Source organism: Dermacentor albipictus, chromosome 2 (genome assembly GCF_038994185.2).
Source record: "Dermacentor albipictus isolate Rhodes 1998 colony chromosome 2, USDA_Dalb.pri_finalv2, whole genome shotgun sequence".
Classification (NCBI taxonomy): Eukaryota; Metazoa; Arthropoda; class Arachnida; order Ixodida; family Ixodidae; genus Dermacentor; species Dermacentor albipictus.
The window spans coordinates 198,288,241-198,316,107 of NC_091822.1; the positions used below are offsets into that span (position 1 = coordinate 198,288,241).

The 27,867-nt window shown below is 44.5% G+C and overlaps 1 protein-coding gene across 3 annotated transcripts in view; it reads right to left on the reverse strand.

Moving 5' to 3' along the window:
* The window catches only part of LOC135904513 (solute carrier family 25 member 35-like), a 31,203-nt gene extending 20,416 nt beyond the window's left edge, over positions 1–10,787 (reverse strand). For all 3 annotated transcript variants that reach the window (XR_011512340.1, XR_011512339.1, XM_065435306.1), the window contains exons 1-2: positions 9,795–10,787; positions 5,842–6,060 (exon numbers count right to left, since the gene is read on the reverse strand). Coding sequence is in view for 1 of the 3 variants with exons in the window: in XM_065435306.1 (XP_065291378.1) it covers positions 5,842–6,060; positions 9,795–10,169 (594 nt within the window). In the remaining 2 variants the exon portion in view is untranslated. The remainder of the gene's footprint in view (positions 1–5,841; positions 6,061–9,794) is intronic.
* Between the last annotated feature and the right edge of the window lie 17,080 nt (positions 10,788–27,867).

Consider the following 27,867-nt stretch of genomic DNA (forward strand, 5'->3'; position numbering starts at 1 on the left):
AAATGTTCATTATTACAAGGTTGGACCGTCACTGTCTGCTAATCAGGATGGAAGCAGCAGTGCAAGATATATTTTTCTGCTGCTCAAAGCAGCAGATGGTACTGTAGAACCTAGTTCATACATTTTGGAAAAGGCCATGAGAAAAAACATACTAACCAGGAGAACGTACGATCCAAGCAAAAAATTTGATAGACTCAACTATTGTAGACCTCTACGTATTGCGAAGCATCGCGCAGATCGTTGCGGCAAGAGACACCGATGTGCATCTAGCTGTTGGTACTCCAGTGGCCCGAGGAGCATTTTGTTATTTTCCTATTGCGTGGTGTTTTAAGGGGGCAACAGGAAACTGAAATGAAACCTAGCTGGTGGGCAGTGCCGGATGCCGCTGAACGCCACCTGCAGCAGGGAACGTCGGCACGTACGGATTATCACCCACTAAACGTGTGCAGTACGCTACCAATGGCAGTACGCACCACGTGCTGTAAAACAGATGGGTGAAGATGCTTATCGCAATAGGTTTGGAGGCGATAGCTGTGAATGCTATGTGCGACGACCCAGGCGGAGATCTGCTGATACCGAAAGTAGAAAGTTTGCACGCTGTCATTTTCACGCGAGATGGGCAGCTCCTGTTCTCGATCACGCACACCTCGCGCCGTTTCTTGTTTACATGGAATCTAGCGGCTGTAACACTTATCATACGATCGCAATTTGTCTACGTACTGAACACTGGTGCTGAAAAAAAAATTGTGTTTTCCAGGAACATATGAACTGGTAAAGAATGAGTGTAACTACAATGCGTCATTTCCAGTGTTCTCTAATGCGAACGTTGGCGCCGGGAAAACATACGTAATGGGAACATATCAACAAGGTTCTGCTGTATTCTGAAGCCAATGCATTCTTATTAATTGCCAGTGCTTCAGTAATCTGTTGTTAACTGGTACAGGTATTTTGGGACGATCTCGGTGCTATGCATCGATCTCGATTGCATTGACTTCCTGCATGGCCAGGTGCCCAGATGGTGCATTATTTGAGAAGAGGGAGAATTAGGATAGAAGAGTTGTTCGCCAACTATCCCATTTGGCAGTTAAAAAAATTGTGTGGTTCAATGTTTCAAAACTGCACAGTGGCTCATGAGTATTGGAAGGTTCCAGAAAACTTTGGTCACCTAGGGTTCTTTAACGTGCACCTGAAACTAGTATGTATATGAGAGTATTTTGCACCTCTTTCTTGCACTTGGCAACAGAACGCCCAACTACATCGCTACCACACCTTGTCATTTGACTGTCGTAGGAGAGGGGAATTCACATACCATGTTGGTATGGTGCACACTTGTTCCAATGTTGCTTTGAGCCTCCCTAGATGCACACCCAAAGTGACGCACTGGTCCATTATAGACACCTTGTTCAAGGAACAGAAGACCATCAAAGCAGGAGGCATACAACGAAGAATGTCGTGGTCACGCGTTAGTATGCCCATGCAACCATGCACTATCTAAAAATGTTGCTGCAAATGAAGGCACATGCATGTGGTGATTGTGTGCTGAACAAACAGAAGTGCTGTCTGATAACATCTTGTAAAAGAAAATAACAGTTGACACTTTGCACTCGCCTTGTACTCTTGCAGTGCATTTCCAAGTAATCCAATCAGGACCAATACCTACAATAGCTGATGAATGGCCAAGCAAACAATTTTGCTTACAACAATGGTGTGTAGGAAAGGCACCCGAGACAGCCAGGCCATTTACCAGCAGATACTTATGGACACTATAGCTTAGAATTATCTTAGGTGATGCCGAGGCTACTGACGAAAAAAAAAGTAGTGGCAAATCTCTCCAACTGCTCATTCAGAGAATCACTGCTAAGGAGCTAATAATACCGCAGAACAACAGAAAGTGCAGCAAGTCCACACACACGCACACCAACGTACATGTCAAGTGAACAGTCTAAAGAAAAATGATGCCAAGAATACAGACACCGCCTTGACTCGTAACTACGAACTTACATTGCAAGAACATACTACAGTTGATCCTGAATATATAGAACTCGAAGAGCGCATGAAATAGTTTGATATATCAATAATATTATTCAAAGTATAATATATGCCTCTCTGAAAATCTTGTACACACGTCTCTGATAGTTCCTAGAGATCGCCAAAACCAGGAATTTACCGATTTGTTTCTCCAAGGCCATGTCAAACACACAAAAGTTTATTTATATTTTGCACATACTTCAGAAGTCGCTCATTATACAGAATCATTTTTGACATACTGTGGTGCTATGTTGTAAGGATGCCCTTTTCAGATGCCTTTCGGCACTTTTCACATTCATGAGTGGTCGTGTTCGATGCCGAAAGGCATTGCTAAGCATCGGCAAATGCCATCGCTAGAAAATAACAGCCCTTATCGTAACACTAACCCTGAAGGCCCATATCGCCAGTCTGCAACACTACAATGCCCCTCAGACACGCCAATGTTTCTGTTGCACATAATTATTCGGGAGAAGCTAAAAACACGTGCAGGACAGAATCAAACAAGCGTGTGTGGATATGCAACGTGCCACCATTAAAGCATTTGTACTGCAAATTGCACATGGATATGCCTTGACGAGACAGCCTATTCTCATACTTCAGCATTGAGTTGACCTGCCAGATGCTGTTAGATTCAAAAGTGGCTTTCAGCTTCCAAGTCTGTTCCGATTCACGTGTAACCGTGCATGGACAAATCGCTTAGTGTGGACCAGGGGCCCACAGATAGCACAGCAATGCCTCACATGTCCCCTGGTCTTTCCATGAAGTGCGGATGTGACACGTGGTGCTTTTCTTAACCCTTTAAAGGTTTTCGCTGTAGGGGTAAGGCGCCGCTAATCCATCCTGCACGTTTTTTTTACTTAAATGTATGGTGCCAATCTTAAGTTTAATATATTGTGCATATTCAACACTACTGGTTATGGAGAGGTACTCCCATGTCCATGGAGCTGCCCAAAGTCATTTGAAATTGCATTTATACTGACCAAGGCACACTACTCAACTTGTTTATTTCGGAGCGCTCGCTCACGTGGTCATGCACGTCATCTGCTACTTCCAAAGCGTGTGTGGAGGAGGGGCTATCTTCATTTACAACCGCCGCTATCGTGTTACAAATGAATTAATTCTGGGGTTTTACATCCTAAAATCAGGATTTGATTACGAGGCACGCCGTGCCCCCAATGCACAAGACACGGCCATTTTTGCATTTTACCCATATCAAACAGTGGCCACCATGGCCAGGATTTGATCCTGCGACTTTGTGCTTAGCAGTGCAACACCATAGCTGCTAAGCCAGCATGGTAGGTTATTTTGTTTCCAGTAGCTTAGATATAGCCGTGTGTGGCCAAAGTTCAGATACTAATAAGTTTTCTTTTTCTTTGTCTTCAGTTGCACTTTGCTATTCACACACACTGGATTGCACGCAATTGCAATTTTGGTATGGCCATGCACAGTGCCTCTTCTCACGGCGACTGCTCAAAGTTTATTCTTCCGACTCATTTCTGACATGTTTCTTCTTCCGATGAAATGAGTTTTTCGGACAACAAATTGTTAGCCGTAAGTTTTGCAAGACATTTTTCTCCAGCTTTTATTGTATCGTAAGCATGAAGTACATGTATGTTTGTGTGTATGCTGTTGGTGCGAGTCAAGCATTTTTTAGACAAAATATTGCTTTCAATAAGTTTTTTTTTTCTGTATTCACAAGTTTTTAATCATTTCCTTCTACTGGAAACTGCAATAAAAAAAATGAGGTATGGGGACACTTTCTTTTCGACCCTCAGAATGTTAAATTCAAACTGTAATGGATTGAAGTGGTGGTAGGGGTTGGATTTTTTTTTGTTCTTATATTGGCGTAACAGTTCCGCACAAACCCACAAGGTGGAGAGAAGTAATAAATAAGGGAAAATGAGAAATCCACCCAATCATAGCAATTGCTACAAAGGAAACCCATATGGGTTCCTCGAAAGGAAAGCCTCACAGTTGAAGAAAAATTAGTCCTGGTCCGGGACTCGAACCCGGGACCACCACCTTTCCGGCGCAGCCACTCTACCATCTGAGCTAACCAAGCAGCTAGCAGATGGTAGGGCGAAGTTGAATTCATCAACTTGAAGCAAAGACAAGGGTTTGGCATAATAGTTCTGCAGAAAACAGCAAGGCGGACAGAAATAATTAATAAAGGGTAAATGAAACATCCACCCAATCGTAGCAATTGCTACAAAGGAAACCCATATGGGTTCCTCAAAAGAAAAGCCTCACCTTACATTCTTATAAACACCTGCCTTACAAGAAGACAAGCCCAGTAGCACCGACATCTCTAGTACGGCATCCCATGCTCAGAACCACTCACTGAAGAGATTGAGTGTCATCCATGCTTTTTGTTGAATGAGCATCAGATCGGGAGGCCCTTGATGTTCCTGAAGCAGAGTTGTGATCTGCTCTTGCTGATAACAAACGCCTGCTGTCTGCATGAGTTATCTATACATGCAGGGAGCAAAAGAGACACACACCTTGCTCATTCTTCCTACAAAGCATGTGTTGCTATTGTGTATTGCTATTGAATATTTCAGAAAGTGGGAGAAGCGCTCAAGGCCCCCTATTAGAAGTGCACTTGCAGGGGTGCGGAGCAGCATTCAATGTATTAAATTTGCAAGGAATTTTTAAGGGGATGTTAAGACTGTTCAACATAGACAATAATTTGATATGTCCGAGTTTCATATATCTGGGATCAACTGTAGCATACATGTTTCTAGGTTTTGTATTTCCAGATATCTGCAGTCACACTTTACTCACACATATGCAGTAAATGTAGCAAGGGCATCATTAAACGTATTCACAACCTTAATGAGCATGTCAAGAAATATATATATAGGTGCTCTTCAAGAGGGTGGGGGGGATGCAGAGGGAGCTGCTTACTTACTTCAAAAGACATTAGCCATCATAGATCATCATCACTGTAATGAGAGACTTTTTGGCAAAGTTCAACACTATTATACTCTTCTCTTACCAGCAGCATGGCAAACCACAAAAGCAACATAGTGAACCAACAAGACTGCAGCCATTGGAAATACTGCTGTTTCTAAAGGATCACTAGGACTCTACACAATGTGCAAGCCTACAACTTATCAGCTGTTCTATTCGGCTAGCCATGTAACTGTACCTTGTAACACCCTTGAACCATGAAGGTTGAATCTTCCATACAAGACCAGCACTGCTGCCCTGAGGCAGGTAAAATATATAACACAAACAATTTATGTAATGAAAACATCAAAGCTATGGAGAATACATGTAATATTGCAGTTCTTGACTTACACATACACAGATCTCATGCATATTCAAACAGGTTGCACTGTTTGACATGTGACATGCAGGCAAGAAATAAACATGTTTTAAGCAAAGCTACCGAATAGATATTGCTTACCAGAATGTCTTGTTTGACTGGTTGGTGTACACTTGGCAACAGAATTTGCCGCATAAATTAACACTACACACAAACAGATAACACAAATTGTGTGCTTGTTGTGTGTATGTCTGTATGTAGTGCAATATTTTCACAGCAAATTCTTTCACCAAAAACATATATTAAAGTAAAATAAAGGGCACGAACACTCTGCCATGCATATAAGCATTCTAGCTTTCAAGGAAACGAACCTAGGCAAATTACATTAAGCTCAGATGGCATTCAATGCCGAGCATTAGAGAAGTCCCTGTTGCCTTTCATGTTCACTATGTTGCAGAGGAAACATGTGACAAAACAAGTGACACGCTGTGCTATGCTGAGAAGCGGTAGACTTGTAGGACAAGCAGCAATGGAATACCCACAGCGATGTGGTTGATCTGAGACCTGATCTTGGAGAATGTCGTCAGCTGTACCGCTGAGCCAGAGGAGACTCGAAGCAAGGCAGCATTCACGCCTCGCCACAGGCCACGTAGGTGGTCTCTGCGGTAGATGCGCAGAAATGCCGCCAGCATACCCTCATGGTTGTGCTGGTAGCCCACAGCTATGGACGTTGCTGACTGTGCCTGCAGCTGCACCTTGACCTGAACAAAGAATGTGCAAAATGTAAAAGAAGATGCCAACAATATCTTTTGTTTGTTAATGTGCGACCCAGTGAAATGCTAATCTATCTTAGCAATCGAGACCTTTGCACAAATTTCGTTTATGCATTGTCTTCGTAACATACACCACTTTGTGTACGGGCCTGTGGAGGGGGGGAGGCAGGATTCAACGACCCATAACTGCACCGTGGCCTATGAGGGACGCTGTAGTAGAGTAGCAGGGGTCCTTTAACACGCACCTAAATCTAAGTACACAAAATAAGCACCTTCAACATACACCTGCTGGGGCGAAGAATGAAACCCATGACCTGATGCTTAAGAGCAGAATGCCATAGCTACCGATTAATCCAGCCCTGCAATAACATCAACTTGCTTTTGCAGTGGACCAGTTAGTGCAGCGACTTCCCTATTGTGGCATTACTCCTGCATTCAATTACCAAATCAAATATTTTTTCCAATGTTTTATAAGACTGAGCTCGTCTCAAGTGAAACTCCTTAGCAATGTCTTCACCAAGAATAAAGCTTACCTTCCAGCATTAACAACCTTGTGATTGCTTTAAGGGCATAAAAAATGTTACATTCTGGGGTTTTACCTTCCAAAACCATGATATGATTATGAGGCACACCATAATTGGAGATTCCGGGTTAACTTCAACCTCCTGGGGTTCTTTAACATGCACCCTGCTTTAAGAGCAACTGCATGTACACATAGTCATGCTAAGTATTTCAGAACGAAAAAGGTACTGTACATGCAATGTTACCAGGAAAGTATGCCAAAAGTTGATGAACTGCATTTAAGAATAAGAGATTTCACTATCGAGTCCATGTCCACTGGTGTTTCATATTGCTGAACTATAAGGTGCTATGAACTACAATGAGCACTCCAGTTTTTACAAGCCACACAGTTTAGAGTACTCTGCACATGCTTTGCATAATAATGCCAAGATTAACTAGATCAGTACAATAACTGCAAACAGATCATTTCTCCTTTGCATAATTCAAATAAAGGCATCTCCGGAGTCAAAAGAAATCTACAGACCACCCTAAACTTTGTCTACTCGTGTTTGTTTCCATTCCAGTAAATTCCGACTAAATCTGGGGAATCTGTTGAACTGGGGAATGAACAGAAGCTGTTGGCCACCTGCTACAGCACATTATGTCCAAAGACAGTACTGTTGCAAGTCAGTTGCATTTTTTGTTTAATGCATGCAACTTAACTTGTACTGAACGTTACACAGCATGAGAATGCCACCAGAAAGTGTTGCATTGCACTTTCTTCTGAAGCACTAGACACCTTTATTCAGAAGCATCTGTAAAGGAAATGCTGGTTAACCAAGCGGTATCCAAATACTCAACAGATATAAGATAATCTCGCTAAATTCAGCAGTATTCTTTTCCCTGTACCTTTCTTTAAACATGCAAGAAACTGTACCAAAAAAAAAAACTTCATTCACAAATGAAACCCTTGTTTCACACATAACTGCCCTGCAGAAATGTGCACTTTCACACACTGCAATGAATAAAAATATTTCATTCATTTTACAACTAATATATACATTTTCTCCTGCTCTGTGACTTAAAAATTGACATTTTTCTCTAAGCGCAAAAGTATTATATAACTTGTTTTCTTACACTTTACTTTGCTCTCTTTAGAACAGACGTCAAAAAATTCCCCATGCTCTCTTCTGAAAGTCCACTTGTGGTCTTTTTTTTTTTCAAAAGCACTGTAAATAAAGATATTGACACTTGCTCTCAACAGCTCATGGCAAAAATAGCAAGTCATGTTGCTATGTGATGCCAGGAATCACGCCACTTTCAGTCCAGAGATAGGATGTTATCAGCTGCCCACAAGCTAAAGGCAGGACTTAAGTGTCACATCCAGCTCTTATCTACTGAAAGGAGTAGGATAAGGTGCCACAGACCCAAATAGATAAGCTTGTAACACAGCTACGATTGATCTACCCATGACATGGCAGTTTCAAAGCATCCCATTTTTTGCCACACACGTCATTGCAACTCTATATATTAATGAGCTTCGGCAAGCAGGCTTCAATATATACGTATAAGGGGACATTGCACTAGCGCATAAAAAAAAAAGACACACCAAACAAAAAATATATACAAGCTGCATTTGCAGCCTAAACATAGAAAGGAAGACATATAGGAGATGCACATGCGTACACATTAAAGGGGCTTAAAAATTAAGCTTTTCACAGACTTTTTATACTTTAAAGAAAAACATGCTGCTTTTCCAAGCCAGCAACTTCAGCCAGGTGCAGGGGCACTACCCCGATAAACAACAGAAGAAAAGAAATCCACAATATAAGTTCAAATGATGGTCGCACTGGTGTTCTACAAAAAAAAAAAAAAGATATGGCTGAAACCAGAGAACGAGCCAGTGCAATGAAAAAGCTCAAACAAATGAAGGAAAATTCGATTTCAGAAACATCCTGGCAGACTACCCTCACTTGCACATTATACTCATGTGACATGATCAGGGGTCCTGTTTTGCTGACTCATATTCGCATTTTCTGGGTCAACAATTGGTCCTATTCACTCAGGATTAACCAAAACTCACTAACACGAAATGTTCAACAGACAGTAGACAAAGAGAGAAAGGAAGAAAATTAGTGTATCAATAAATTCTTACCAACTCACCCAGCTGACAACCTTATAATGCACCAAAACTGGCAGTCAATGCACTCGTTAGGGCCCCGCTTTACATTGTCTTGGGACATGCAAGAGTCTTTGCAAGAGCTTTTACAGGACAGACTGAGGGCTTAGCTGGTTTGGAATTTCATAGGAAAAAGCACAAATGCACAACAATGTTGTAAGTAAAACCTGTATTCATTCTTTCAATGCTCCATCTTGCCTGTTGAATTTGCACACTTTGTTGTGAGAAGTTTCAAAGCCAATGCAAATGCAACCAGTCCACACAGGGGCACCTGCAGAACTTTCGTTGAGCAACAGCAGCCCTCACCTTCATGAGCTTCGTCACCAGGCAAGCTACAGGAGCCGTAGAACAGCTTCCGGCTACAGGCGCTCTTACTCATGGGGAAGCTTTGGCCTTTCAACAAAGACCACGAAGGCTAGGCACCTGAGATGCACAACAAACATTTGTGTTCCTCCTGTCTGGTACATAGTTATTGAAAAAATCTGCATGTAGTGGCGTTTGCTAGGATATGCGTTAACAACCCGTCTTTATTCCTATGGCTACCACTGCACATCCCTATGAAGCACTGCTTGCCTCAATTATTTTATGGGGTTTTACGTGCCAAAACCACTTTCCGATTACGAGGTATGCCGCAGTGGGGGTCTCCGGAAATGTGTCCCACCTGGGGTTCTTTAACATGCACCCAAATCTAAGTACACGGGTGTTTTCGCATTTCGCCCCCATCGAAATGCGACCGCCGTGTTGCCTCACGTCCAGGCATGAGCTTTTTCGTGACCCCAAATTCAGCAACCTTTCACAATGTGCATTAAAGCATCCTCAAGCTTCTAATTTACATATATAATGCTCACAGCATTGAACCTCTCCCTACCTGCACCTAACGTGTTCCATATCATGGAACAGTAGGGTCCATTTCCAGCAGCTACCCGCGACGCAATGCTAAATCTGTAATATGCCATTCCATAGGAATAATGCCCGAAACATGCAGACTACGCGATGCTTCGAGCAATGCACGCAATCTGCCCGCTCCGGCTTGGAGGCTCACCAGGTAGAGGGGACTCCCCACGAAGGCGCCAACGCAGCCGGCCACGGCGCCAGCCGCGATGCTGCAGGGCACGTTGATGCTGCCGTTCTTGTTCTTGGTGAGTTGCAGGTCTTCCATGATGTGGTAGGCGCCCAGGCGGGTGCCATTCATAAAGAACTGGTACCACAGTGCCGGCGACAGGCCGCTCTGCAGCGCCCGGAGGCCGTCGTGCTTGCCGATGGCGTAGAACGCGTGAAACACATTGCGGTAGTGAACTGTGTAGTGTCCGCGAGCCTGCAGCTCGCCCTGCAACTGAATACGTGTCTTGACCACTTCCAAAGGATTGGTGAAAAAGCCAGCACCACACGCGGCCAGTCCGCCAAGCAAAAATTCCATGCTGCGTGCCGCTGAGGCTCAAGGCAGTGGTAACCTTCAGCGGCCCGCACCTAAAGCTATTTCCCGCGCGTGATCTCGCTGCCGAGTCCCTTGCTCACCGCCTGCTGAGGGTGTTGCTGCTGTGCCTAACAACCACCCGCTGCCACAAAGAAGTGCGAGCGTTTGCGGATAGGAAGACAAGGCGATCGGCTGTGTCGAGCACAGACAGGTGCTCCAATTATTCAGTTCGTCAGACTCCGCGGCGCATAAGCCGCTATATGGACACGGGGACGGTATATATAGCAGCGGCGAGCCCCCAGATCTCTTTACGATAAACGAGGTTGCGGTCCGATTTCATGCATAGCTGGTAAGATATGCGCAGGCCTGCACCGAAACATCCTTGTTACGTCTGCGGAGGCGCGGTCGCGACAGATATCAGAGATAGCTGGAGCGAAAGCGAGAATGAATGAAAAACTTGACCCAGCCGAGCGCAACGTCACCTCAAGAGCTTGTAAGGAACTCACTTTCTTCTGAAAACCAAAAGTTTAGTGCGGTCTGGCACAGTCATAAATTGCTCTTATCAATAAATGTGCATGTCGGAATCGCTTTAGTCTCGTCAATTTTGGAGAGGAAAGTAATAATTACCACATAACATCACCGGCACACGTGCAGTTGCTGGCTCCCCGGTCGACTGGTGTCCGAGTCGGGAAAACACAAAGTTATTTACGCATTTCCGAATAATGATAAACGGCTACATCTGAAAACACAGACTAAAATTGTGCTTGCAAATGAGATCTACTGACCTAGTAACGCGAAATTTTTGGCATTTATTCGCGCTTCCAATCACTTCCGCAAAACGATTGTTGCGCCCTCTGCAAACAACTCCCGCAAATACAAAGTTTTGATGGTTTCAGTTTCACTTTTGAGGCGGATCCATTCATTGTTATATTATTGGGTGTTGCATTTTTATAATATAAAAAAGTAAGAACGAAGTAAACAATAGAAAAACCACAAGTTCTAAATGTTATGCTTTTTTTAAACGATGTTATAAGAACGTTCTAACTGCTATAACCTCCTACAATGCGTTGGCGGGCTAGTTGGTGCGAATCCATGAATACTTTGTTTAGCGCAAAACAATAGACTCAAGAAAGACGACAGGACAAGGCGCTTTGTCCTGTCGTCTTTCTTGTGTCTGTTGTTTTGCGCTAAACAAAGTATTCATGCTATAACCTCACGAAGTTCGGCATCCGCGAGGCGCGCCAATTTTTTTCACTCGTCATGGTCCATGAAATGAAAGCGCAAGCATATAAATCACACAAAAACACACTGGTGACTCTTTTGCTCTATACAAAACACTATAATAATTACTTTTTACACTAGTTTCGGTTTCGGCAGCAAAGAGGTGGGCGCGCTGTGCATGATGCTCCGCCCAGCCATGGACTTGGACTTTCTCCAGATTGATATGTTAGAATAAAGAAATTGGCAGTGACAACGTGTCGCTGTTCAATGATGCACGACCACTAAAGCAGTATCCGCTCTACCTTGAGCGTGCATTGAACGGAGCGTTGAGATGCAGAGACGTGCATAAAGAGCGTCTTCCATTTGCGTCATTTTGTGCAAACATTTCCGTCATTAGTAGTTCGTTTTGCATTAATATTTAGACCCAACATTTCCGCAACCATTAAAGAAAGATTCGCTTACATAAGAGAAACTGAAGCAATGGAAAATTCACCATGACCACTACAGGTTCATACGGCGTGTCGCTACATCGATTGAATGCTAATCGCGTTAACGTCGACAGTTGTGGTTAGATGAGCTAAAATTCTCTTTATTAGCAACGCCATGATACATAGCCTTATTGTGTCCTACATCACTTCATCTATAGCCGTGCTAATGAGCTACATGACATCATTAAACTTTGTTCTTATCAATACTTGTTGCTTGGCTAGTTGGTTCATCTTATTCTCCCAAGTTAATACGCAACCAAGGCCGGAAAGAAGCTTTAGGGCAGGAAATAACGTCTGTGTCAGCGATACATCTGTTACTTTACGAACCACTGAGCGAAGTTTCTGCACTGTATGGTTGGATAACCATGCAAACTTTGTGTGAGTACTGTGCGTAAGCGTATGTGCGCGCATGGCCACCTTCGCCTATAAATACCATCCCGACTGCTTTCAATAAACTAGTTGCAAGTGACGCTCTTTCCTGTCCTAAAGATTTTCTCCGCCCTTAGGAGAATAAGCTTTGTTCTGTGTCATCAAGTCGTCAAACAGCTCTGTGTTTGTAGAACAACTTTGATATCAAATTAGAGCCTCTTATAAATGTTTCCCCAACCGTGATACTTGCTTAACTGTCAACCTTTTACGCGCGAGAAGCGTGTGGCAGTTTCTACAACTTCGAAAATATACGTCAGTACTCCTTTAGATGGAAGAAAACTTGCGGCCGATGGGAGCCGAACTTACGAGTAGGGTACTGAACCAGAAGTCAACCGAACACCGGAGGAACAATTAAGCTGTATTTTTGAGCGAACCGGGATAAACCGGAATGTTACGAATTTTTTTCACTCCTGATCGAAATCGAAACGAAAAAGGCGAAAGCCTGTGCGCTCACGAGACATTCATTAAATTACTTGACATTCTCATTCGAATGTGCTGTTCCTTCCTACTACTTGTTTTCTCCCGCCAAAGGTCGTGGGTTCGCGTGCCTTAATTAACTCTACCATAATTAACTGTGCCTTAATTAACTTTGCCCTAGGTAATACGAAAGGTCGTGGGTTCTGCTCCCCCAGTGGTCGTTGTTTGACCATCAATGGTGGCACCATCAATTTTGGTGGCATTGAATTTCGGTCCTGCCAAAGGTCGGGGGTTCGAATGTTTTAATTAACTTTGCCTTAATTAACACCAATGGTCGTCTGTTTGACTCCCACCAATGGTCATTGGTTCGACCATGAATGATGGCACCATCAGTTTTGGTGTCATTGAATTTTGGTCCCGCAAAGGTCGAGGGTTCGACTCCCACCGAAGGCCCTGGGTTCGAGTGTATTAATTTGCCTTAATTAACAGCAATGGTCGTTGGTTCGACCATGATGATGGCACCATCAGTTTGGTGTCATTAAATTTTGATCTCGCCAAACGTCGGGGGTTTGACTCCAACCAATGTTCGTTGATTCAACCATCAATGGTGGCACCGTCTATTTTGGTGTCGTTGAATTTTGATCCCGCCAAACGTCGAGGGTCCAACCCCACCAAAGGTCGTGGGTTCGAGTGTCTTAATTAACTTCGCCTTAATTAACACCAATGGTCGTCGGTTCTACTCCCACAAATGGTCGTTGGTTCGACCATCAATAGTGGCACCGTCATTTATGGTGTCATTTAATTTCGGTGGTCCTATAGTCGACGTGCAAATGACGACTCCATGCTACGCCGCGACGAAACTGCTTTTCAAGGACCCCCAATAGCGCACCCGAATGTCGAATCTGTGCCGCATGTTCAGTCCGATTTCGGCCGTCGGTCGCGCTCTACAACCCCTCCATGTAAGATGCCTTCCCCTACTGGACGTACTTTTGCTGACCTCCGAGGACGAAGGTCGCCCAGCCAACGCCGGGGAAACTGAAGGCGGTGACCTCTGGGGCTAAGGTTGCAGGCCCACCGCAAGACAATAAAAAAAACCTGACACTTTCGCCGCAGAACGACGTGAAGCCGATAAACCCTGCCACCGAAAAAATTGTGAGCGCCGACATTGATGTTTTGGTGGATGGACAGCCGGTGACAGCGTTAGTCGACACTGGTGCCGACTTCTCTATAATGAGTCAGGAACTCGTCCTCCGCCTGAAGAAAGTAAAGACACCATGGACGGGACCCCACATAAGGACGGCAGGCGGGCAATTACTGATGCCTATTGGAAGATGTACTGCTAGAATTAGCATCCGAGATTCTTCTTTCGTGGCCACTTTCATCGTTCTTCCTGTGTGCTGTAAAGATTTCATTAATGGGATGGATTTCCTGAAAGAATACGGTGCCGTAATTAACATTCCGGACCGCATGATGACCTTTTATAAGAGCCTTGGTTTAGTCCATTGCTTATCGCCGCAACGCAACTCCTTTCGTCTAGCAGAAGACGACGTCGTCATCCCACTTGGATCATGTACCCTTGTTTCTGTAGCATGTGACACACCGTTTCATTGCGAGGGAGTTGCCGACCAAATAACCACGTTGTTGCTTACTCACGGTATATCGGTCGCACGAGGAATCGTAAATATCACCGAGGGGCGCACTAACTTGTTACTAACCAATTTTAGCACAGAGCGAAGGCACCTTCCAAAGGGCACGGCTGTGGCTTATTTTGATGGTGTTGCGGATGTTCGTGGCTGCTGTTCGCTACTCGAAGAAGCAACTACGCAAGACCCAGCTTTTGCACTTGACGTCAGCACTGCTTTGTCGCAGCACGAACGAGAGCGGCTTCTCACGCTATTGTCTAAGTTCAATGACTGCTTTCCGTCGACGTCCAGTGTAGGACGGACGCCTCTAACGAAGCATCGGATAATTACAGAGGATACGGCAAGACCGATTGACCAAAATCCTTATCGTGTGGCTCCCAGGGAACATGAATCCATACAACAAGTGACAAAAATGCTGGAAGACGACGTGATTCAACCATCAACGAGTCCCTGGGCATCTCCTGTAGTTCTAGTTAAGAAAGAAGACAGCAGCTTGCGTTGCTGCGTGGACTACCGAAAACTAAATCAAGTGACAAAGAAAGACGTGTACCCGCTTCCCCGTATAGACGATTCACTCGACAGGCTTCGACAGGCACGTTACTTCTCTTCAATGAACTTAAAAAGTGGATATTGGCAAATCGAGGTAGATCCGAGAGACGAGACCGGGAAAAAACTGCTTTTGTGACTCCAGACGGCCTATACGAATTTAAAGTCTTGCCTTTCGGCTTGTGCTCTGCCCTGCTATATTCCAACGCCTCATGGATACTGTGCTTTCGGGTCTGAAGTGGAAAACCTGCTTAGTGTACCTGGCCAACGTCATCGTGTTCTCCGCAACTTTTGAAGAACTCCTCGAACGGCTTGAAGCGGTTCTGCAGTTCATCCAGTCCGCCGGCCTCACCCTGAAGCCGGAAAAGTGCCACTTTGGCTTCGCGGAACTACAGTTTCTCGGTCACGTCGTCAGCCACGCAGGTGTTCGCCCAGATCCTGAGAAAATTGTCGCCGTAGCACAGTTTAACAATTTAGTAATTGATCAACAGTGTTCTGTCAGGGCAGCGGCTCAAATCTTTTTGCTCGTTAGACACGTTCGTAACACTCTAAAGTGCTTGCATACGTAATTTATTGTGAAAGCCCCAATTACCCATCTATTTTGAACTTCACCTGCACATCACTTTTTAACTTGTCCTTAGAGCCGCCACACATATGGAAGTTACCTCCTCTAGTGCGGTGAGGACTCCAGGCGAAACTAATATATCATGCATGAGAAACTAAAAAAAAAGGAATGAGGGCTCAATAATTATTTGTAAGGCTTGTAAATAAGCCAGAGACGTTAAAGCTACACGACACATTGCAAATAAAATACTGCCTATTCCTTCAAAGTATAAAATACCTTAAACGCAGAATGCTCACTGACCTGGAGAGGCAAAGCAGAAGGGTGGGTCTGAAAATTAATCTGCAAAAAACTAAAGTATTGTTTAACAGTCTCGGAAGAGAACAGCAGTTTACGATAGGTAGCGAAGCACTGGAAGTGGTAAGGGAATACATCTACTTAGGGCAGGTAGTGACCACGGATCCGGATCATGAGACTGAAATAGCCAGAAGAATAAGAATGGGTTGGGGTGCGTTTGGCAGGCATTCTCAAATCATGAACAGCAGGTTGCCACTATCCCTCAAAAGGAAAGTGTATAACAGCTGTGCGTTACCAGTACTCACATATGCGGCAGAAACCTGGAGGCTTACGAAAAGGGTTCTGCTGAAATTGAGGACGACGCAACGAGCTATGGAAAGAAGAATGATGGGTGTAACGTTAAGGGATAAGAAAAGAGCAGATTGGGTGAGGCAACAAACGCGGGTAAACGACATCTTAATTGAAATCAAGAAAAAGAAATGGGCATGGGCCGGACATGTAATGAGGAGGGAAGATAACCGATGGTCACTAAGGGTTACGAACTGGATTCCAAGGGAAGGGAAGCGTAGCAGGGGGCGGCAGAAAGTTAGGTGGGCGGAAGACATTAAGACGTTTGCAGGGACAACATGGCCACAATTAGTACATGACCGGGGTAGTTGGAGAAGTATGGGAGAGGCCTTTGCCCTGCAGTGGGCGTAACTAGGCTGATGATGATGATGATGATGATGATGATGATCTTGGGACATTGGGAAACATAACTAAAAGCAGCAGCCTGATACTTTCGAACACTTGCTTACAATTTTTTTAGCGCTGTATTTGATCAATTCGCATTTACCATCGCACATAAACTTGGCGCATTGTTCCCCTTATGTTCGCAAAATTTGACCTCAGTTAATTGTAGTTGTAATTATGCCAGCGCAACCGTCTAAGTTTTACACCGCTCGTAAAACAGACTAACAACGCCATGGACCACTTGCATATGCGTATTCTATATACTGGAACATGCGCATTTAACCCACCAATTTCGAGCACTGCCTAGACATGGACCATGCCATGCCCCTAATTTTTCCCCAAATATAAACACGATGCCTTGTTTAGCTCACCGATCGACACCCGAGAAACAAACTACGAATACCCGCCGTGGTTGCTTGATGGCTATGGTGTTGGACTGCTACGCACGAGGTCGTGGGATCGAATCCTGGCCACGGAAGCCGCATTTCTATGGAGACGGAATGCGAAAACGCCCGAGTACTTAGATTTAGGTGCGCGTTAAAGAACCCCGGGTGATACAAATTTTCGGGGTCCTTCACTCACGCAAAACCCCATAATTTAATTGTTTTTAACTACGAATCTCGTATGATGCACGAAAACACATGGCAAACGGCGGTTTAGAAATTATCTGCAACACCTGCATTTAAAAGAGGAAAGTAAAAATTACGCAACGCATTCCGTTTAAAATTCTATTTTCACGGAATTTCAACAGTCTCTCGTGTGGTTGTTTTAGGAGTCTGGGAAACATATCGATTAGCGGTAGCACAACGCCATGGAACGCGTCAATGAGTAAATTTCTACGAACGCTGTAATGAACCTACACTGAACAAACATATATCGCTGGTCACTCAGAACATTGCTTCGTACTTGGAATAAATATAAACACCGTGCCCCCCATGTTTTACCGAGGGTACCGGGGGGAAACAGGCATAACGCATAAACAATTGAGTCACTGTAGCCTACGCCAAAGAGGGTGAACGCGAAAGCCTGCGCGCGCTCAGGAGACATTAATTAAATCACTCAACATTCGCATTCAAATGTCTGTTACTTCTTATATTACTTGTTTTCTTCCACCAAAGGTCGTGGGTTCGAGCGTCTTAATTGACGCTACCTTAATTAACTGTGCATTAATTAACACCGTTCCTGATTACCATAAAAGGTCGGGGTGCGACTCGCACCAGAGGTCGCGTGTTCGAGTGCCTTAATTAACTGCACATTAATTAAGTGTGTCTTAACTGACTTCGCCTTAACACCAAAGGTCGTGGGTTCGACTTTCACATAAGCTCGAGGGTTCTGCTGCCACCGAAGGTCGTGGACTGGAGTGCCTGATTCAACTTACCTTTTCTTTAGCACGACGAGCGTCATCGGAGCCAGCTGTGGAAGAAGACGACGACGAACGCGCGAGCAGAGGCACGAGCGCGCGTCTGCGCGAGGAGAGCCCACGTGACCTCCTGTATTCCAGACCATCGAGGGCATGAGCCCGCTTAAGGCTTTCGCCTTGAAATTGGGAGAAAGTGACTATTCAGTAACTTTTCAGGGCACACAAGCAACCTTCACAGTGTAAATTTTCGGTACACGTGATCAAAAAGTGGCCCTCATTGTTTCACAATACGAAATATCTGATGTTTTTACTCCTGCCGGGAAACAAGTAATAGTGTAGGTCTTATTTATAAACAGTCTGAAAATGAAATCGTCAAAGTCAGAAGTAACACATACCTTTAGAAAAAATGCAATTCAGTGTTATCTTTGTGTTTAAATGGCTCTGCACGTTCGACCAAGGTCATTTTCACGAGTACATCTGCGATAAGTCGTGATTACCAAATCAAATTGGACAGCTATACCTGTAAGATGTCTGATTAGCTTTTTGATGGTGATAAGACACTGAGACTGCAACGTTATGCAGGCGATATCTGGACAGAGATTAAATAGTTCCAGTAATTGACAATCCAACGATTTCATGCCGTAGGGCGCACCAGTCGTTGGGCGCGACTGTTTATAATACTTTATCTGGACCTCCCCCTCACCCGCAGGTTAAGTGCAGCAAGCCGATTGTGTTTTCGAATACGGATATAGCAGTCCGAAAAAACTGAGCATGGTGCAAGTTGCGCAAGCAGACGGTTCGTTAGAGCGGGGACTGCCCAGCGCCAGGCGTTCTCCACAACGCGAGCGTGTGTCCCGCGCGTCGTCCGCTGCAGCACAAAAGACGATCCTCGCTCTCCAAGCAGGGGATGCGTACTACAGAAAAGCATCGCATATGTGGCCACTACAATAACAAAATTTAGCTTCAGCTGTAGTTTTGTTGGACTTTTCAGAGTGCAGCCGAAAGTGCCTGCTTCCAAAAGTGCGGAGGGGGGATGCGAATGACATACTTTGCCCCCCTCCACTATCAGAATGGGGGGGGGGCAAGTGCCCCCTTGCCCCCCCCCCCCCAATGTAGATACTCCTATGACTAGCTTTCCAAAGACATTAAATTAATGGTTACTGAAGGAAGACTAGAAATTGTGAAAAAAGAAAGCAAGAAAGCTGGTGTGGAGAAGGCTTATGTGCCGTAAGCACAAGTAAACAGATTCATGGCAAGGAAAACATCACTCGTTGGAGCATAAAATGTAAAACTGCTACATGGCTAGAGTACCGAAGACATAAATGACACGATAAAAGCAAAAATCACGGTTGTCATAAGGCTTTCGGCGCAAAGCGAGAAACGAAGCTTGCATTACCCATTTCGTTTCTGCATTGCTTCGAAAATTTTTGCCATTGTTTGACTTCTGATAATTCCCGATACCTTGTTTAGCAGACAGAGAACAGTAGCAAAACTTTAAAAATCAGTTGTGTGGAAATGGTTAGTTTCGAGAATTCCAAAATATCGAATAGTTACTTTTCGAACACGAATACGAATAGTAACTGTGTATATTTACATTTGTATTCGGAACTTGAAATATGCGCCCATCCCTGGCTAGTAGCAAGGCTGTATAGTGTTTGTGGCTGAATTATTAGTTTTCGAAATAATTTGTCAACCGCCGTTTTCTCCCAAGCGTTACGAGGTTTGTAGTCGGTTTTCCCAGTATCTTGGGAGAACTAAATGAGGTGCCTTGTTTATATTTTGTGAAAATAAGGAAAGTCTTAGCCGTGAACAACTTCGACGTTTAGGAAGCGCTGTGATTCAAAGCGGATAGAAGAATTAAAAGGTCAGCAATCGAGATAAGCAACTTAAATTAAGAGTATTGGCAGAAAAAGAAAAGCAGGTTGATAGGACCGGATCCGTTCCAAGCATAGGTAACTGTGCAAGGTAGATATAGAGGCTACAAGGCAGAGAGACAAGATTAAAATATATACTGATGAGCATGTATAGATTACCTGATTGGCTCAAGCAGGCTAGGCGACTATTTGTCACCGCCCCGTTTCGACTGGAGTGCCAATAAATCAATATCATCGCCATCATCATCATCATCATCATCATCATCATCATCATCATCGTAGGCATACAAGGCATGAATTCGACCGGCGACCGGACCGGCTGATCCCGACAAGGTAATCCTGGACCCGTATTTTGGTTTCACCAAGGATTCTCACCTTCAAGGATGGCTCCGAGTATTCACCGGCCCTGGACATGAAAGGTCTTCTTCTTCTTCTTCTTCTTGCAAGTTACGAACAACGAATGGATGAGCTGTCGGGATGGGTTCGACGCCCGACGTTCAAGCCTGCTACTTCCACCACCGAGTTTCTTAAAAAAAAATTAAGTTATGGGGTTTTATGTGCCAAAACCACTTTCGGATTATGAAGCACGCCGTAGTGGGGGACTCCGGAAATTTAGACCACCTGGGGTTCTTTAACGTGCACCTAAATCTAAGTACGCGGGTGTTTTCGCATGTCGCCCCCTTCGAAATGCGGCCGCCGTGCCGCCGAGTTTCTCTGCGGGCACAAGATCACCCAATGAACTGCTGTGTCATCTTATTGCTCTTCGACTCATTATTTTGACCTTCTTGCACACCGCCGCTACTGTGTGACAGTATTCATTTCGGTAGTGGCACATTCATTTACCGTAGAGTATGTAGCTTTACTTTATTAGGAGCTATTATAACGTGACCGTGTTATTGCATTGAAGAAGTGTTTTCACGAGGCATTTTTATAATATATGCGTACATATTCTTGCTCATTTCTACGGAATCTGCACTCAAGTGCTGGGGTCACATCTTGTAATTATAATTTTCATTATTCTTGCTCTTCGTCACATGACGACGCCCGTGCACCAGCCGCGTCGTGATGCCACGGATGAAAAGAGGAGAACGTAATCGGAGGTAGAACCTTTACTACCGTTCCGGAGCTCCGGTCTTATTCATAAAGGGATACGTGTCCGGTTTGGCACACAGCGTCATTGTCGTCTGAAGAAAAGTGGATTTTGGTGGCGGAATTCAGGCGAAATATTGCAAGACGTTTGCGGGACCATTGTTAAATCACCCACCACCATTTCACGCTTAAGAAAGCTATGCAGAGAAGTCATAAGCTTACGGAAAGCTGTCAGCTCTCAGCTGCCAAGCGTCACTACCACAGTATATAGAAAAGTGTGGTGGGTATGGCTATATAACGACGCAACAATAGCCTCAGAAACGATGAAGCGGGCGATCTGGAAACACCGGCGGTAATAGACTAATAAAGGCTGTTTATGAACGTCAAGCACACTTTTATTTTCCATTTTTGCATATAAAGCACACTGACTCGTGACAGCGACGGCACTTACCCGCCGCGGTGGCTGAGCGACCATAGAAGCTGTTGCGCTGCCAAGCACGAGGTCGCGGGATCGAAGCCCTGCGGCCGCATTTCGATGGGGACGAAACCCCGGAAGCGACCGCACTGTTGGGCGCTGCACAGAGGGCTGCAGCTACGCTCACCGTCAAAGTCTTCAACCAAGAACCGCTCATGTATCTATAAGGTCATTCGTTTCACCTCCAGTGTCTCTGACTAGGCATCTATAGTTTGCGCAAGACTGCTTTGCAATATACCACGGAACGTGATATTGCAGAAAATGACGTCTAAAATAATCATCTGCAATGGTAAAATGGTACACGAATAAATAAAACCAAAGTCTGTGCACATACGCATGCTATATGTGTATAGCTGAGAGAAACATGACGAAGATGTCAATAAGCGCAAGCTCATAATCTTTTTTCGTTGTCCCTCGCCAGCACAAAGCTTCTGGCTTGTGTATACAAGGTATCCCACCTAACTTGAGCCAAACATTAAAAATATGCAAATGAAACGCAGCTGGACAGAACCGAAGTAATGTTGTTTGTCGCCGCTCGGAGATATTCAGATCATTTTTTTCATTCAGCCTACTTAGATAATTAGCCTTATTAATTAATCAACTTCTCAAATATTATTAGGTGAAAAGTTTCAATGAGAAAGTTATAGAGCGAGTGAAAAACTCCGATACAGCATTTTGTTGCTCGGTACGTGCTGTATAAAAGTGTTTTTCCGAGCGTGAATGAAGCCCGCGAATACACGCAAAGTGCCTCGAGCGGCCACTCGCGTGTCAATTTTGTGCGTATTTGTGGGCTAATTTCACGCTAGGAAAAACACTTTTATGTAGCACGTATCGAGCAACAAAATGCTGTATCGGAAGTTTTTCACGTCGCTCTACAACTTTCTCATTGACACTTTTCACCTAATATATTTGAGAAGTTGATTCATTATTAAGACTAATTATGTAACTAGGCTGAATGAAAAAATAATTTGAATATCTCCGAGCGGCGCCAAACAACGTTACCTCGGTTTTGTCTGCAGCTACGTGGCATTTGCATATTTTTAATGTTTGGCTCAAGTTCGATGGGACACCCTGTATATATACAACGCCGTCATGCTGCCGACGCGTGGTGCCCTGCTGCCTCTGACGCGCTCCTCTCCTGCCTCTAATATCCTGTTTGATGTGCAAACATTTTTCAACGCCACAATGACAATCACAGAGGCCGTGTATTTCGCGTAGCCTCTACGATGGCTAATCCTTCCCCCTGCGCTAAGTCACCCCGGAGGCCGTGTCTCCTTCCTCACCCCTGTTCATCACAGCGCGCCAAGCGTCAACGTTGCACTTGCCAGGCAATTTGGCACGCTGTCGGGAAGACTCGATCCTTTGCGCTGAAGGAAATACGAGCAGTGGCACGGGAGCAGACGAACAAGAGCGACTTAAAGGAAGAACACACACACAAAACAAAGAAGAAAAAAAAGGTCGAAAGCAACCGCCTGCAAACAGGACTGCACGGAGATTTTCGTGAGAATTGCGAGCATACTTTACCCAGCAGACGCTGTAAAAAGAAAAAAAAGTTGAAAAAGGAAATAAATTAAGAGCCCACGACTCACTCGCATCATGAAGCCAGAGACAGTGCGGCGCCCTTCCCCGTGTCGGGCGAATGCGTCGCCGATTCGCGCGATGTCGGCGCCAGGCGGTGCGGAAGTCGCTACGTTTCCACGCCGAATTTTGCGTACATTTCCACCAGGTACACAATGTGCAAAGAATAGGAGAGGAAAATATCTGTCACGATAGATTTAGGCTACGGCCACACTGCGCACTTGACAAGAGGTCCCCTTATGATAATTCGTAATCTGGCAAAAGGATAGAACGATAGGCGATCGCACATCTGAGTACGAAGCAGGAAACATTGCGAAATTCGGCATCGACGAAACTGGCCAGGAGATTGCCGCGGTAATGATCGTACATATTTTATGGTTAGTGCCATGTCGTGGCCGGCAGTCCTGACGCAACGAAATCAATCCTGCGGAAACCCGCAAGGAGCGATCGGAAGGAAAGTTGGTATCCGCCAGAAGAAGCTAATGAGGAAGCTCATGCAGCTTGTTCGGAAGTGACGGTGCGAATAGTACCACTCCTACACTGACGTCCCTTGTGCATATTATTGCACGCTGCCTTCAATTCTGGTCACGGTTTACTAGAAAGCCATCTTGCGACCTATTCTGCCTGAATATAATGTCGGATTCACGCGGAATAACTCTGTGAAACTGATGTAATCATATTCTTGCCACCTGTTTTCGAGAGAAAGGAGAATAAGTTAACGTAGGTGGTTGTGTTGTCAAACACAACAACAACGGAGTGCGCTTTGGATACTGTTAAACGACACGAATATATGATGCAGCGTCAGTGTGTCCACAGCCACCACCAGGCAATGCAACTTTCCACCACCGCGGGTTTAGTCTAAGAAAAGCGCCTTTTTTACTATATCAAAAATGAATAGTATTATTTTTTATAATAGAATTATTTTAAAGCTTGCCTCTAGCACGCGCCTTTTTAGGAACATGCACAGACAAACTTTTTTGACGATTATTTATCTTAAAACGCAACGCACGAGCAGCCACAGGCTTGGATAAACAAATATTGACAAGTCACGCAATTAAGCAATTATTGACAAGCAAAAAATCACTTTTAGATGACAGTGACTTCTTCATCGACATTGCTGCCTCCGATTTCGCCTGTTTCAGGAACTCGTCTGCTTGAACTTACTCGTAGCAAGTGCTTGCCTTGCGTTCTTTCATCATCGGAACACCTCCAACGGAAGGTTCGGAGAACGACAAGTGGACATTATTCGCGAACTAAAGCTGTTGTTTTTATAAATCTTGACGCAACATTCGTAAAATCGTGAAACGAGCACAAATTCGTAAACATTACGAAAAAAATCGCGAGGGGTCAACGCAAAGCGTATAATAATTCAATAATGCAGAAAAGTTATTACACTGAACTGACGCGAAACTAGTGCTCCGTAATGATACCATATATACCCATCGCAGCCACCACAACATATTGACAACGCGGTTGACCAAGTGACGCTGGCTGACACAAGCGCGGCTACAGAGAGCCAAGAACCACACACAGCACACAAGAGAGAACAACGGGACTGAATCAATACCAACTTGCCCAGCAAGAAGTTCTCGTAGGCTACACACAAGTTCAACGGATGCCCGGCATGCCAATGCGGATGGATATGACGAAAAAGAGAAGTGATGTGCACAGTTCACCACACAGATACACAATATATATACACAACACTGAAAGTGACTCGTTGAGACCAGTGTCTAAGAAAACATAGAAGTAGCTTCGTTGCGCAGAATGCAAAGGCAGTGCTGCAGTTCATGGGCCAAGGATCGAAGGACGACAGTTGGTGAAGGTCGCTGTGGTTTGCTACAACGCTCACCGCCGACGCCTATGGGTTCGGCTTCCCCGCAGCAGCGCCTCGCGTTGATATTCATTTCGCTTTATATCACTTTATTGAGAATATAGAAAATATATCCGTCGCTCATAATTAATTACAGATTTCGACTTAGAAGTTGTTAACTTTACCATATAGTTTTCCTTAGCTTTATGCGCTGTTTACGAAGCGCTATATTAAGCGTAAAACCACGTGTAAGTTTCACATTATGTAGCGCTTAGTAGATTAGACCTTCTGCTTGCTCAGCAATACCCGCGCCAGCCTGCTTCTCGCTTTCACTTTCTTGTCAAGTGTATATACGCCTTCAAAAAATAATAATAATAATAATCGCCCCGCTACATTGCGTTTCACCGAATCAATGGTTTCTGCGAGTTACTTCCTTTTCACCTTCCATAATGTTATTGGCGTAAAAGCCAATCTGATATGCAAACTTGTAATTTATGTAAAAGTGTTACCTCGCTCACGTTGGTTTTTCAAAGGGCTCCGTTAACGAGCCGATCAATAGGATCCATCGCGTCTCCGCTTTATTCGATGTTTAAAGACGAGTCTCAGTCTGTACAGACTGTACAGTCTGTACGCCTTTAAGTTTCTTTCTTTCTTTCTTTCTTTCTTTCTTTCTTTCTTTCTTTCTTGCTTACTTACTTTCTTTCTTTCTTTCTTTCTTTCTTTCTTACTTTCTTTCTTTCTTTCTTTTAATGTGTGCTATTCTTAAATTAGAATCTTGCATTCACTATTTAAAACTGAATTTTTTTTTATGGACAAAAATATTTGATTCAAATGGCATTCTTGAGTTCATCTTGTCCGAAACATTGCATTCGGGTCGGAGGTAGTGCCCGCTCTGGGCCTACGAAAAAAACAGAAAATTTATAACAAACACGCTTTTGCTACGATTATAAGCGGTCGACACCAACGACGCCGTTTTCGCGGGCGGGGCATGCATAATTACTTCGGCGCTAGGTCCAAAGAAGCTCAGAAAAAACAGGAGGAAGGGGGTCTCTGAGCATGTTTCGAAAAGGGGGAAAAACAAAAATTTAATAAATGTGCCAAACAGCGAGAGGGAGAGAGGAGGGGGGAATAATGCGCTGTCGCAAAGCTGCGTTCGGCCTGCGACCCCTCTCCACGTTCGTGTGTATGCAAGGCGCGAAACGTATTTGCTGGCTCATTTCCCGAAGACCAAACTCGCGGCCTGTTTGCCTTTCCGAAAGAAAGAACGGCGCGGACAATGGGGATGCCCGCGAGTCAACGTCCCGATGGGGAGTCCGGTCCTCCGCTTCTTTCGCTTTCTTTTTTTGGCTCCAGAAGCAGGCGTGCGGCGGCGTGCTTTGACGACGAGCCGCTGCGCTGCCGGCGCCTCCGGCGATTTCGGCTCGGGTGGGCCGACGCACGGCGCTCACGCGGGGCTCTCGGGCACCGCTGTGGAATGTCTACGGCGCGTCTCGTGCACCGCCGAGGCTGAGCTGACAGTGTGGGCTCGTTGTTCAATGAAACGTGCTGTTGGTCGCGTTGCTCGATAGCGTTTAAGAAAGGACACTGCGCCAAAGAAAAACGAGGAACGAGAGGGCATCGACCCGGACGAGCTTGTTGTGAGCAGTGCTTTCAGTTAAAAAATGTTGTTTGCCGTGGGCCGGCCGCCTTCGATAATGATTTGTCCAGCGTCGCGATATTTATTTAGGCATTCCCACTTTTTAAATTGTTATCCGGATATTTTGAGCAATTCCCATGAAAAGAGGAAAAGGAGGCTATCTATCTTCCGACTGGGCGTACTCTTCGGGCTACACTTCGGACAGGTATAACAAAGCAACACGCGAAACAAAACAATGCTTGTGGAAAATTAGTTCTGCGGAAGCCCGCAAGAGGGAGGAAAGTGCATGAAAGAAGGAAATTGTCATCCACCTGACTGTAGCCCGAAGCTACATACGGTTCTCAGAAGATAAGCTGCTAGAAGGAACTCTTAACATTCCCGCTTTCTTTTATATCTCTCACTCACTCATAAAGATAGCGCCGCATTTGAAGAAAAACTCGTAATGTTTCAGGATTCGAACCCGTGACCAACACCTTTCTTCAGTGCTGCCCGCTCTACCATCAGAGCTAGCTATGACCGCAAGAGCGAGGGTGAATTAGTCGACAACTCGAAGCAAAGGGGCATTGAGTTTGGCAGATCAAACAAACGTGATTTACAGAGAAGACGTACATCAACAAGGACTAAACAACAAGGCAAATAAACACACACACAAAACAATTCTTTTTTTAAGCCACGCTATTGGTGAAGTACGCACGGGGCGTGTGTTAGTCATACAACAATGTGTGTCCAACTGCGCATGACACATTTGCATAAAAGCAAGCAGTCAGCAAAATATGACGAAGAGAATGGCTAATTTAGCAGCACGCATTTGTACTAAATTTGATATATATGTCATGAACCAATACACTGTAGTATATTTTATATCTGCATGAAAACAGATAGCTAATTTTCTTAACGCGTGGGCAAATTTCTTCTTAAATTGCTATACGTTAATCGTGTCTCTTGCATATTCGCTGATTACCGGATGTTTGTTAGATAGTGGAACAGTTCGGCTAACTATATACTGCACTCCGGAGTATTTTGGCCCGACCTACAACACGCAGATTATGTGAAATATTTCTGCTGAGGAACATGCCAGAAAAAAAAGTTGGAAATATTGTTTTCTTTTCGCAAATGCTAGTTGAAATTTGTATACCAATAGAACAGAATGGCACTGCCACGAAAAAAGTGACGTGTCCTTATTGGGTTGTGTGATTAATGAGACCTAATGCGAATTTTTTTAAAGGGAAAACTGTCTGCCTACTTGCATACGTTTTGTTACAGGTGCCAGCAGAGCAGAATGCAATGCATAAGTTGGGAAAACATAAGGAAAAAGATGTAACTTACAATATCGTTTTTATTATTATTGCTGTTACTGTTGTGCTAAATATTGTAGCGATCCCCATTACACAGTTGACTACACCCAATCCTTTCATTTCAATAAAGTACATATAGCTGGGCCGGTATTTTGTAGCGATGCCTTTTCCGATTCTATGCTTTTTCAGGCTTTTCGCGCTTGGCCAGTGGTCAGAGCGACGGTCTGCCCACATTATCAACGGGAT